Source organism: Pleurodeles waltl, chromosome 3_1 (genome assembly GCF_031143425.1).
Source record: "Pleurodeles waltl isolate 20211129_DDA chromosome 3_1, aPleWal1.hap1.20221129, whole genome shotgun sequence".
NCBI classification, from domain to species: Eukaryota; Metazoa; Chordata; class Amphibia; order Caudata; family Salamandridae; genus Pleurodeles; species Pleurodeles waltl.
Window position 1 is genome coordinate 1144428546 of NC_090440.1, and position 14663 is coordinate 1144443208.

General features: G+C 46.6%; 1 protein-coding gene across 1 annotated transcript in view; it reads right to left on the reverse strand.

The window, feature by feature from the left end:
- The window catches only part of JAM3 (junctional adhesion molecule 3), a 335977-nt gene extending 322623 nt beyond the window's left edge, over positions 1-13354 (reverse strand). The window contains exon 1 of the mRNA XM_069224453.1: positions 13252-13354. Coding sequence (XP_069080554.1) covers positions 13252-13309 — 58 coding nt within the window. The 5' untranslated portion in view covers positions 13310-13354. The remainder of the gene's footprint in view (positions 1-13251) is intronic.
- Between the last annotated feature and the right edge of the window lie 1309 nt (positions 13355-14663).

Here is a 14663-nt window from a genome sequence, read left to right on the forward strand (position 1 = left end):
CAGATCTGGGTTTAATCCATCGTTTCCGGTCCAGGGAGGACCTGGCCTGGTAGTTCGGGCTGGACTGTTCCCATGAGGAACAGGGTCAAGACTGATTTGCATATGGCTGGGTCTAAACTGGGGTGGCATGGTGAGCAAAAGAACGATGGATTAAACCCAGATCTGTGACTGGGGGGTGAGTGTTAGCATCGTCAGCACTCCGTCCATCATCCTTTTGTGTTGGTAAAGTTGCCCCAAGTGGGAAGGGTATGCCCAGACGTGGGCCCCTTGCTCACTGTGCCACTGGAATCAAGCTAGCCTGGCTGAAGAAGGGTTTAAAGCTGAGCTCTGAAAAAACGGAAGTCCTCATCCTCGGCAACACCCCGTCCGCCTGGGACGACTCCTGGTGGCCCACAGCCCTCGGCACCGCACCGACCCCCACAGACCACGCCCGCAACCTCGACTTCATCTTGGACCCTCTTCTCACCATGACCAAGCAAGTCAACGCGGTGTCCTCTGCCTGCTTCCTCACCCTCCGCAAGATCTTCCGCTGGATCCCCGCCGACACCAGAAAAACCGTGACCCACGCCCTCGTCACGAGCCGCCTGGACTACAGCAACACCCTCTACGCCGGGACCACAGCCAAACTCCAAAATCGCCTGCAACGCATTCAAAACGCCTCAGCCCGCCTCATCCTCGACATACCCCGCAGCAGCCACATCTCCGCACACCTGAGACACCTGCACTGGCTCCCAGTCAGCAAAAGGATCACCTTCCGACTTCTCACCCACGCACACAAAGCCCTCCACGACAAGGGACCGGAATACCTCAACAGACGCCTCAGCTTCTACGTCCCCTCCCGCCTCCTCCGCTCCTCTGGCCTCGCACTCGCTGCTGTCCCTCGCATCCGCCGCTCCACGGTGGGTGGGAGATCTTTCTCCTTCCTGGCAGCCAAGACCTGGAACTCCCTCCCCACCAGCCTCAGGACCACCCAGGACCACTCCGCTTTCCGGAGACTCCTAAAGACCTGGCTGTTCGAGCAGCGATAACCCCCCCTTTTTCCCCTAGCGCCTTGAGACCCACACGGGTGAGTATCGCGCTTTATAAATGTTAATGATTTGATTTGATTTGAAACCGGTCCCAGGATGCTTGTTTCCGGTCCAGGGAGGACCTGGCCTGGCAGTTCGGGCTGGACTGTTCCCATGAGGAACAGGGTCAAGACTGATTTGCCTATGGCTGGGTCCAAACTGGGGTGGCATGGTGAGCAAAAGAACGATGGATTAAACCCAGATCTGTGACTGGGGGTGAGTGTTTGCATGGTCAGCACTCCCTCCATCATCCTTTTGTGTTGGCTCATATTCCATCATCAAGAATCAGTCTAGAAAAACAACTCTAAGACTGCAACTGTTGTCTGGCTGCAAACAGTCTCTGGACCAAAACATTATACAAGTGGAACTTTTGTTCTGTCTGAAGAATGCACCTGGAAAAGGGTTAAGGCTGCAACTCTAGTTCGAACAGGAAGAGGGAGGACAGCATTGTCCTACTGCAATTCTGAGCCAAGTACTGATAATGTGTGTAGAAACACGTTTAAAAGCTGGGACTGCTGTCTGAGCGCAGAATGAGTTCAGCAAAAATAATTTACTGTACGACTACAACTACGTCTCCAGTGAAAAGGATGAACACATAAAAACAATATAAGACTGCAACACCCGTCCAAGGATTGAAAATCAGTCTACAAAATGATAACCACTGTCAAAGAGCGAAGAAAGCACCTAGAAAACAGTGTAAAAATTTTAACTACAATCTGTGTATTCAAGGAGTATCTGTGGAACGCAAGATTGGTGGAAAGGCAGAGGAGTGCAGTACATAATCAAAGGCAAGGATACAGTCAACAAGTGATTGGAGGGTAGCTGAGTTTGTGAAAAAAAGGTGGACTGTTACTCCATTTTTTTTGAAGAAGTGAATATCGAGCCTAAAAAAGGTATACTGTAATCCTTATCCAATGCTAAGAAAAACATTGTAAGGCCAGAACCCCTGTCCGAACGTGAGGAGTGAACACAGAACAAACACAGGATGAAAGTTACCCATCCATGGGCGTGTAAAGAGACCTTAGGACAGCTTCGAACATTTATAGAAAAACCAATAGATGAGGAGCCTGGCGGGTCCAACCAAGTTTTGATGAACAAATGGAACATTTGAAAGTACAGGCTACTTCTCCAGGCTGTAAATGCGCCTGGCAGACTGATGTACGTGATGCAAAAAGAATTGTGGGTAGTTTGCATGCCTCAATCCCAGCATCCTAAGAAGCACTTAAGGAAGAGCAACAGAGGGTAACGGTGTGCTTTCTTTAAACACCACCACACCATTCCGTATGGAGTCTGTGTTCTGTGATGGTCGGGCATGTGTCTCCATAAGGCTTCACATGAGAACTCTACCCAATCAATCACTTCTCGGTTTCCTTGAATGAGCTGGATATTTCTGCGCCCAACGTTCTCTCCCTCTCATTAAATAGCCCCGTCCTTGTTCTACTCATGATTGCACTATAGATTGGCAGTGGTAAAGCCACAGCAAGTGCTTTGCAGAACCCATGAGCACTGCAGTGATTGCTCATTCGCCGGCACTGCCACGATAACGACGTTGTTGGGACATCTGCTTGGAATCTAAGCTGGTACTAAAATGTGGGTATTTCCCATGTGCACTTGCACTCAAATCGAACCTGGCAGTGCCAACCCTGATTTTCAGGTACAATATCACGATAGGCAGCTGCAGGTTGGTTGCCTGCTGTGTAGTCTGCCTTGGGGAGCTTGCCTTTCACTGCTTGCACGGTAGTACACAGCTCCAGGTCATTGGAACCCTATTTTTTCGAGCCCAGGGCTTTGCTTCTTCAAACCACTGTCCCCCCCGGTGTATTACCCGGCTGGTTCTATTGAAGTAAACTAAAACATCCAGCATGCGCTGTGTTCAAGTCCAGGAATCATTCACTAGGTCTTGCCGACAATGCCCAACCTGCCCACCATAACGTGCAGTGAATATAGGTTTACATTTTTCATCTCCGTTTTAGTAATGCTCACAGTTTATCAGTTCCCTGGGTTTTTCCACTAGGCCAGACTTGGAGTGACTGATGAATAGCCGAGACTATGCCCAAAGCGTACACCATGCACTCCGTGGTCTTTATTAAGACATATTTTGAAAAAAGAAAGAAAGAACACTACATGCAGAAACCCGTAATACCCCCTTCCTTCTACTGCTCTCAGTAAAAGCCCCCATCCGACCCTAGATTGTAATCCTGGCCTCCGATCCTGGACGGTGCTCCGTTGGTACCTGCTGGAATTAACACTAAACACCCACCCACATGCATGCCTTCATATATAAATACGTATGTTTACGGGGCGCAAAAAACTGGCTGAAGTAAACCCCCGACACAAACCGCTTGCATATCAGACTGCGAGCGATATCTGCCCCCGATGTAAGCTCCGTGTAGAAGTGTGCTTGCACAGGACGCCTGAGCTAGGTGTGCACATTACTACCGCTTGTTAGCACGGCAACCCTTAGTGGCACAAGTGTGCGTTCGTGGAAGAAACAAGTCGCAGATGAGTTAGTGCTAAAAGGGCACACACCGCATGATTTTAAATGCCCTGGTATATGGAAACCTATTGGACCCGGCTAGTTTCTGTACGTAGACTGCAGCTGGCTATGCGATGCACTGCTCGCAGTACCGACAATAACGACAACATCGCTTTGCAGGTTTGAAAGTCATCAAAATAATGGAAAGAACCTGTTTTCTCTAGCTATTAGTGTTCTCACAAATGGTACCAACTGAGGAGTTTTCATCAACGGATATAACTCAATTTTCTTGGCCAGCAGAAATGTCAGCTGATGGGGTAGGAGTGAATCATCAACTCGAGTCAGAAACACACCCGAGAACAACACTTTCGTGTTTTAGTTATTGCTCCGAAACAGTGTTGAGGGTGCATGGTGTTTACAAGAGCGCTGCATACTTAAACACAAGGGGGCTGCTCATTGTAATGGGAGGGGCCCAGAGGCCTGAAGTGCACCCCTGGGTCAAACAGGACAAGCCCTTGGAAGCCTTGCCTTTCACGACTCTTGCGTTGCCTTTGTAGGCCGCCACTTGCGCTTGGAAGGCATCCGAGGCACTTGCAGACGAAAATGTTCTAGCTTTGCGTGAATCTGACAGCTGGGAGCTGCATCCATCTTCGCAGTCCGCGGTTTGTTTGTACCAGTGCCAGCTACTTGTGGGGAGCGTGGAACAGCAAACCTACAACAAGCCACCGACCCGGGGGCCTCGGCCTCTGGCAGCGCGCCGAGAGTCGTGCTCTGGTTTCTTGCTGAGACTCCCAGATAGCGTCCCAGTTCTCAGGGAGATGGCTTGCATGCAACAGCCGGTCCCTGCCTTATTTGGAGGTCGCCTGCTTCTGTGCGACAGATGGCAGCCACTGTCTGAAACCTGCAAACTGAAAGGCTTCATCTCCACAGCAGTTGTTGCCGTTTTTCTTTTGCATAAGTCACATTCTCTGTCACCCATCACTGTAATGAAGGAATCTCACTGCTGACAAGAGGAAATGAGAAGAGAGGAGCCAATGGCCACTCCCTAGGAAACATTTAATCTCTTGGCTCTACCAAGGCTTTTTGTAACATAACATTCAGTTGGCGGTAGCGCCGAGGGTGCGGGCACTAGTTGGGCAAAACTCGTGGGCAAAGAGGTTGTTCACTTCGGAGCTGGCTGCCCTTTAAGCATGTTCGTTACATCACAGTAAGTCCCCAAGGAGGCTAAACATTTGGGTAAATTGAGAACATTTTTAGAGATGGCTTTAACAGGTAAATGGTCGACGCTGTCAACACACACGTGTTTCCTTACCTGTGGAAATACCGATGCTACACTTGGGATCTACTGTAGAAATCTAAGATGGACTAAAGAAAGTGAAGAAGGCACAGGTTTTTATATTGAGACTTTGTAGTGCACGTTTTTAGGTCGCAGCCTACCAGACAGCAGGGAATGCATTCTCCCTGTTGCTTGCCATTGGTTCTGTGGGTTTGTAATCCACATGTTCTTGCTCTCCATTTGTAGGCTTTAATGATCAAGTTTGGTCCTTCCCTTGCCAAAACCTTATTCCCAAAATCCTTCTGAGGGTCCATTTCTGTAAACAGGCTTGCAAATTTTTTTCTTATCTTGTCACATTTGCTGTGCATTCAAAGATAGGTAAATAGCCAGGTGCTGTATTTCAAGGGGCTTATTTACTCTTCTTTCTCTGACTTCAAGGTGAGATGATTTATGTAACAATCTTGATATACAGTGGGTGCACGAAAGTTTTATTCTAGCACACATTTAAATGAACTGTGCATTTCAGAATATATCAGATTTATCAACACACAAATGACGCACATTTTTTGTAATTTCTGAAGTGTGCTGGAAACAAATACTTTATGATCAAAATGAATCATTAAACTAGGTGATGCAATTTCCACACATTTTTGTCTGTGCACTGTATAGTTTTATTAGTAAAACTATATGCCGGTGCAAATGTAATGGTCATTTCAACTGAAAATGTGTTGTCTGTAATGGCAGTGTGCTACCACACCATGAATACTCCACTCTACCCCACTGCACTCCACTTTGCACCACTCCATGCCTATGCACTCTACTCCATGCTACGCCTCTCAGCTCAACTCCGTACCACTGTATGACAATGCACTCTTTGCCACTCAACTCTACTTTTCGCCCGCACTCTCCAGGGTAAGCCACACCAATCTCCTCTACTCAACTCCACTCTGCAACACTGCACTCTATGACAATACCCTCTATGCCAACGCACTTTACTTTGCACCCCTTAACTCTATGCTACTTCAGACAGGTTTTCACCATTAAACTCTATGCCACTCTACTCAACTACATTCTATCCTGCACCATGCAACTCTTCACCATTTCACTCTGAAACAATCTACTCTGTGCCTCTGCATTTTACACCACTACTCAACCCATAGCATTCTACACCAGTGAACTCTCTGTCACTGTACTCTAAGGCACTGAACTCTACTCGACATCACTGTACTCTACAACCACTGCTCTCTAAGACAGTGCACTCCGACACTCTACTCTGCACTTTCTGCCACTGAACTCTACACTTCTCTACTCTACACTACTCCACTCTACCACTGCACTGTATGGCACCATACTCTACATCACTGTATGCTAATCTACATCACTGCTCTCTGTCACTCAACCCTTCACCACTGCCCTCTGCATCACTCAACTCGACACCACTCCACTCTGTACCACTTTTTGCCACTGCACTCTAATCTGTGCCACTCCACCATGCACCTCTACGATGCTGCACTGTAAGCCACTGAATTCCATGCCACTGCACTCTACACCACTATACTCTGCAACACTACGCAAATGTACTTTACACCAGTCCCCCTACTCTATGGCACTCCAGTGTATGCCACTCTACGCAACAGCACAATGCCACTGCCACTCCACAGTTCTCTACTCCACTCTCACCAATTCCACTCTATGACACCCCATTCTCCTCCATGCCACTAACTGTTAGGGGTGCTCAACAGCGGCCATGCTGGTGTACAACATGGCTAAAACACATTTGTAAAGCCAATACCTCTTTCATAGGAGAGACCTATTGTCTTTGCCAATGCCTGTTTTCTGTGGTCTGTCTTGTTCTTGTCATGACATTGACATGGTCCAGTATACTGGAATCAGAGAGCCACAAACCTGGAAACTAGAGAGAGTGTGTTGTAATCAAACAACTATGTCACTGCTTACTTGAAACTCTCCTGTTATGTGTGTGTTCCTCCAATTTTCAATCCAAACCGGCACATACAATTTATTTGGCCGAGTATACAAAGGAAACCACCCCTTCCCTGGATTTATGACAGGCAGCAATCACAACTGTAGTGCTTTCCTGGTCCTGATGATGACCTCAAACTAAGAAAGTTCTTAACGCCATCTCTATATACCAGCAGATAAATGGATGATTTTTGTGCCAAGATAATCTAGTATTGGAGTGACTCTATTCATGCACAATATTTATTGATGAGTTCCTTCTAGCTGTTGGCAATTATATTTTGTGTTCCACTTTGCGCAGTTTATTTTGTTCTTCACAAGCACTACTGTTCACCTTGCACTTTGAGCTCTGCTATGATCAATATTCGATGCCGTCGTTTTTTTAAATATTAAGATTGATTAACTACAATTTGATTACTAAGTGTTTTTCCATATTGTGTTGGTGTTGTCATAACCCACGGTATAATGTAAACACGTGTTTTTTTAATTAATCCCAATGGGACAATCTTGTTTGATATACATTTTACCCAGGTCCCATATGGGTATATGGGTTACTCCTGTAGTTCTTACTACTGTTGTAATAGTCTAAGCTCCTTCCTACAATAATGCAGGTAAAAATCCAAATATTTCCTCTCCACCAAAAAATGTCCGTCAATTTCCATTTTCTTGGAAAGTCTTTGTGCTTTTGAGTAAGTTAAAAATGTGGGAAAGGTGCCAGTGACTCCAGGCATTTTTGCGAACTCTAGGGAGCAAATCATATTATCCAAGTTGTGTTTCATGGCAGTGAGCAAATGGGCATGTTGTTGGGTTTTAGAAATGGAGAGGGTTAAGTCGGGGCTGTGATTTCGGAGTATCGCTCTACTAGTAGAGGTGACGTGCTACTTTAAGATGAGACAGGATGAACTTTTCACTAGTTACTCGTCTAAAAACAACAATTTTCTATAAATGGTCCCTGACAACTTGGCTTAAAGCACAACGGTTACAACAAAAAGTAAAACAGCTCGCGTTTTCATGACGAAGCACATTTATCGGAATGTGAGGCAAAATTTGAAAGACGTCTAGAGGGAATATGCCATCAATATATAGTTATGGTTACAGTCAACGTACTACAGGAGTCGAGTAGTCTTTACGATTGATCTAAAAAATGTTTTACATGAAAAGCTTTATCACTATTAACCGCAGCCAGAAGCACTGCCTATGTAATCACATCAAGGTTTGTAGTCTCAAAGTCTTAATGCTTCCAGATGGAATGAGTGGCTACCAATTACTCCTCACTGAGAAGTTCCCAAACAGTTAAAAAGTGGTCCTTGAGCACGCTCCTTTTCCAGTCATCCAAAGAATCAAAGTTTCAGTCTCCGAGGACCCTTCAAAATCGTCTCTATTATTCCTCCATTCTAGCCAACACCTGTTTAGTCAATTCAGACCTCATCAGAGCTAGAAGACCATAATATGCGTCTCAAATAACAATAATTACAATGTTGTAAATTCACAAACACCAAGTGACCCTCTCATAAAGGAAAAAGAAGACCATCTCAAAAAATTCATTAAAAATGTGGTAATAAATGTATCAAACAGTCGAAATACTTAGTCTGAACACTCATTCAGTTGAATTATACCAGAGACCTGATGTGTCACAACGTGTTGCTCTCCCAAGCCAAGCTTTTTTAAAAAAAAATAATCACAGCCCGTATAATGCGAGGCAAGCAATACCTAGTGACCATGCATGTGAACATCACTAATGTCGGAAGAACATCATGCTCACCTTTATTCATCCAAGTACAACCCAGTTTGGACACTAAACCACAATGCAACTACCAGATATGTACATACGATATCTGAAAACAGATAAGTGTATATACCATATCCGAAGTACAGACCAATGATAAATCAGTCAAAATCCATCCTTATTGGGTTTTTTTAGGATGGAATTTGACTGGTTTATCATATCTGTTTTTAAGACATGGTATATACACATACCTCTAAAACAAATATGATAAAAACAGTGGCGGCTCGCAGCGGTTACAATGGGCGGGGTGGCACGGGTAGGGAAATGGTAATATTAATATAAAAATAATAATAATAAACAAGCTTACCTGAGCAACGTGCCGCTGCTTCTCTGTCCTCTCTGTAGGCACAGGCTCCCAGACTGCCCTGCAGCCAACCCTGATGCTGCTCAGAGCAGCGTTAGGATTGGCTGGAGCTCCTAGCTAGGGCACTCCTATGCAGACTGGGAACCTGTGCCTTTTCTCTCCAACCTGAGAGAGCACAGTGTGCATGTGTTTGGCCGGCTCAAAATGCCCGGCCAAACACACATGCGCACTGAGGGGTGTGCACAGTGCCCTCCCCCCCTTTAACAATGAAAGGATAATAAACATAGCATATTATCCTTTCGTTGTTAAAGATTTGCAGTGGCTGCTTCTGGGGGTATGGGGGGCGGAAAGGGGGGGGGGGGGGGGGGAGACGCTCATACCCCATAGTGGAGGTGCCGCTGCTGGATAAAAAGTTTGGCTCGTGAGGGGAGCTCAATTGTTGCAACACATCAGCTCTGGTATGATTCAACTCAGTAAGTGTTTCACAGACTAAGTATCGCAATTGCTTGATATATTTAACATTTTTTTAATGGATTTTGGACATGATCTTCTTTGTTTTTTTGGCTGTGTCACCTGGTGTTTTGGAGTTTAAGAAACTGTAATTATTAAGTATGAATTTGTGACATATGGTATTCTAGCCCTGATGAAGCTGGATTTGACTAAACATGTGTTGGCTAAAATGGAAGAATAATAAAGAAGACTTTGGAATATTCTCAGAGGCTGAAACTTTGATTCTTTACATGAAAAGCTTGTTCGTTTTCACAGTTTTGTGAACTGTTAATTTTATTTTATACAACAAAGTGAGTGCTGTGGATGTATTTTAAAATTGTGAAGGAGAAAGTCTAGATTTTTTTTTTTTTTTTTTTAAAGAGATTTGATAAATGGAAGATCTAGGCCCAATGAGCTGCTGTATTTTCACTGGTAACCCATGCATTGTAATAGGATTAGCTTTAACATAAGGGATTGTAGGACAGCATGGTGTGTGGTGTCTATTACAAACTAGAGATGGGCGAGCCACTGAAAGCTCGAGCCAGGCTCGACCCTGAAGCCAGAATCTGGCTCAGCTCGAGGTCCTGTTGGAAGCTCCAGCTCATAACGGGCCGAGCTTTTACTTGGCTTCTGTCAGGCAAGTTCAGACTACCAGTGGTATGAAACTATCACTGTGAACAAACACTTCTCAGTGCAGTGCTATAATGTGCCCTATTAATATCAACGCTTCCACATACTTTGAAGAAATACACTTTCTTGAACTTTGAAGAGGCTTTATCATATTTTAAGTGGTTTGTTTCGTTCACATAACACCTATTATCAGGGATCGGCTCGTGCTGGAAGATCGGAACCAGATCCTTGGCTCGGCTCTCCCTGTTAACTGGTTGGCTCGCCCACCTCTATTTCAAACAGGATTGCAGGAGACGGGATGTAGGTTCTTTTTGCAATGTTATAAAGCGCGACCTCTGGCCATAACTCCACATCCTCGTCAGGGGCGCCGCCATAACAAGCATCTTTTCCTGACATACAATAATACTAAGGCTAATCTTAGGACGGCCCCAGCTAGAGGGAGGCGATAGGCCAGCACAGTGTAAGAGTTCAATTAGAATTGTTCTAAACCGCATACTATATGTACATGTTACTTACGACAACAGTTAGGGCCACAGAATGAGAAACTGATTTGCCAAGAATCGCACTTAAGTCTTCAGACTCCAAAATTCAACAGATGAGACAGCGGGTCGCATCTCCTACCCTGGAGGCGGGTGCGGCGAGGAATTCCAATAGTCGGAGGCTGTGTGCGCACCCTGCTGTACACTGTTCACACCCTGCACTAATGCTAGCTGTCTGCATAAAGCTAACTGTACATCCGGAGCTTTCTGTAGGTATTCGTGAGAGTGATTTAAACAGCACAGTCAGAAAGATGTGCCCGACCGAAAACAAACACGCAACAGGTCTGAGGAGGCAGCTGTACAAAGGGTCTTTTAATTTATTTGTGTTACAACAATGTTTGGATGCTCTATGTAGGAGATCGGGGGGCCAGACACGAACTGTCACGACTTTCACTCTGGGAGAACATCCCCCGGACACCAGTGGCCCCTTTGGCGCCGCCCCAACAAGCATCTTTTCCCGACAGTCACAACATCCCGACTCAAAACTCACAATAAAACAAAGACTAATCTTCGGACAGCCCCAGCTGGAGGGAGACAATGGGCGAGTGTACCAGTGTAAGAGCGGATGGCACCGGCGGTGCTGGACCAGCGCATTCCTGGCCCTACCCCCTTCCCGCACCCACCTCCCCCCACCAACTCTCCACCCCCAAGCAAGTTTATTAATCGCACAAAACAGGCTTCAGTTCAAAGACTTCCGTCTCAGGGATGGGGAGGGGGTGAAAACAGAACTGGCATCCTCACAGCTGGGACTATCTGTCCTACCCATCCCCACACGCCCCCGAACAGCAGTAGGATTACTACTACCACAAGAACAGGCTAGTACTGAAGAACAAAAACAGGCTGGTATTTAAGGGCTGGCATCCCACAGCTGTGACAATGCACTGGTGTCCTTCCTCACTTCTTACTAACCTACTACAGCTACCGCTCCACTAGCCATCCAGTCCCATTTATTCTGACCCACCCAAGCTTGCAGCCCCGCAGACCCTAACCCATGTCCTGTTCTACACCCGTCCTTCCCCATGATCCTTTTCTATGTATTTCCGACTCATGTCTGTCCGGTCACCCCAAGGTCTGCTTCAGCATAATGTATGCCCCTGCCTCCACACCACTTCCTGGCACATGATACAGCTTTTCTATCTTCTAGTCGCTACCTGTGCACCAGAACCGCACGGGCACTCCTACCCATGCCCTGTTCCAATCCCACGCAACCATCCATTCTGCCTTCGCGCCTTCTTTCCCACCCGTCAGTACTCCTAGCCCTTGCCTTTCGCTTCCTTCCTTCTACAGACGCAGTTTCCCGCCTCCTCGGGAGCTCCCAAGCACACCATACTCCATGTCTAATCTCCTAATCCCTTCCTGTGACTGCGTCGATCCCGTGCTTCCCTCGATCCTGTCCCACAGCAACCACCCCCGCCACCGTCACCTCGTCCCATTTGGGCTCTAAAGTTGGACCATCTGCGTTACTGTCTCCATACCCGCTTAACACGCTCATACCGCTTCATCCTTTCCTTCTCCATTCCACCTGCCCCACCCCACTACATCTCCCCTCTGCCCCGTCTCTTTAGTTCCCTTTCAAACCCCCCTCGTTCCTCAATAATCCACCCGAGTCTTTATATGAACTTCAATTTCACGAAACTACTTTTCACGCCCCCTCCCCCCACTGTCCCACAACCTTTAAAGACTTTACCAAAACAATAATTGCATTGTGTTTTGTATTTCCTAAGTGATTTCCTTCCTGCCCCGCTCTATACCGCGTCGCGAGTCTGCAGCCCATTGTGTTAGTTGAAATAAATGCAGATAGTAACATGTTATGAATTAAATGTGCAGTCTACTCGAAAAAGAGATATCCTATAAACTGGATGAAGTCAATTATACTTATGTTTAGAGAGTGGGTTTTAAACAATTAATTTAAATTATAGCTGGGAAGAGCAGCACCCAAGGCGCGAGTTCTGTCAAAATCTTTGCGGGTTTGAAATTCATTTATCAAAAAACACCCTCTATGAGAGCCAGCCTCCAAAGGGAGGGTAATCCGCAGGAGCGATTTGATGGGTACAGCCGGCACGTCCTGGAATATCTCACAGGTTGACAGTTTACTTCGAGGATTTAAAGTGTTGCTGGGGAGGGCGGTGTTCAAAGAAAACTCATCTATAGGAGAGGTGCAGTGGGTCGGACAGCTGCCCGGCAGTTCCACAGCAATATTTCAGGAGCCGCTAAATGCCTCTTAAACCGTCAAGCCTCCACAGAGCGGTAGAGCGGTCCCAATATCTGGAGGCGAACTACAATTAGGAGGGTGAACATGGGTGGCGAGACGGGTGAATGATTCAAATGAAAATAGTGACAGTCACCCTCCCAACGAAAGCGAATCAAAGTGTTTCTTACCCTCCTACAAAAAGCGTTCGATTCTTAAAATTTGCATAGTTAGAGCGTTATATTGCAGTTGTTCTCCTATTCATACCGATTCTATCTCTATGTCCCGTCTACAACCCAGCAGTACGTTTAGGTACACTTCCGAGGAGTGCAGACTCAGATAAGGGGAAGGGCGGGGGTCTCCTCCATCTATCCCAACTCTCATGCCTTTTGCAAGGATGTCGCTCCTGTTAATATCCACCAAGCACAGCCACAACTTCAATCAGTTCCCAGATGGCAAGCTCAGACATTTCCCCACGGTACGGAGATGTCTCCCCATCTATGTTCGCTCCCACCTCACCTCCCAGCAGAAGGCTCAAGCTCAGTCCCAGCATCGCTCCTCGCTGCTGCGCCGCCATCTTCCGACTGAGAGGCTGGGAATCAGAACACACTATCGCACATGCGCTCTGAGCACAGTAAGCCCCGCCTCTCGACCCGTCACCATGGAGACGATTATAGCGTCCACTCCATGGAGACCGTATCCAGAGCAACCAAGGAGGCTGTAGCCATAGGCCAGGTAAAAAGAGGGTCGCACAACGCAGCTGGACCAACAGGCTGCCACTACAGCGATTAACCACTAGAAGGCAGTCACTATGGAAGAAAACCAAAAGGTGACACGCACCACAGAGACTATGAGATAGCTGTCAGGAGAGGCTGACCTACAGAAGGCTTTCACCAGAGGGACCAGCCACTACAAAGCAAAAGGTGGCAGACTGAAAGGGTATCACTATAGAGGCTGACCTTGTAGTGGTTGTCACCATAAAGACAAACAGGACACTGGCAGTAGCCATAGAAGACTCCCACAACAGAGAATGACCATGACGTGGGTTCCATCACAGACAGCAGCCAATAGGAGGCTGTTACTATGAAGGAAGACCACAAGGAGACAATAAGCCAAGAACCTGACTGAGATGAGGCTATCACCAGAGAGACCAGTCATCAAAAGAGTCACCACTGAGGAAGACCAAAAGGTGGGTTTCTCCGCAAAGAGGAACCATGAGATGGTTGTCACGATAGAGTCTAACCAACAACCCGGTCGCTGTCATCAAGGAGGCCACCCAAAAGCAGGCTCTCACCACAGAGACTGACCATGAGGTGGCCTCTTACCATAGAGACTGTGACATGGCAGCCATAATAGATCAATCAAAAGGTCGCTATCTCATTGAAGAGAGACTGAAAGGGAGTCTCATCACAGAACCTGACCATGAGGTGGTTGGAACATAAGAGACCCACCACCATTAAGCTGACACTATGGAGGAAGAAATCATGAGGGCTCTCAGCAAGGACCTGATCACTAGATGGCTGTCACTATAGAGACCAACCACCACAAGACTGTCACCATGGAGAAAGATCGAACGTTGGTTTTTACCACAGAGCGTGAAGGAGTTGACTGTCACAATAGAGACCAATTAACAGGAGGATGTTGCCTCACTTTTAGTGAATGAATTTCGAGATGTGAGATCGCACTCCACAGTAGTTGGATGTTTGAGGACATAAAATGAGGTGCCATCCATATGGGCTTAATGGGCGTAAGTGATTAATATATTGGGATCTGTTAAGAATATGAGGACTTAAGGTACACAAGGAATTGGATTAGAGTCACCAATGGGTGGAATTGAGTAAAGATTTGTTGGATTGGAGAAGATGGAATTTTAAATGCCCTGAGGAAGTTCACATATGATGAATTAAACGCATTGGCTGTCTGGTGTTGTC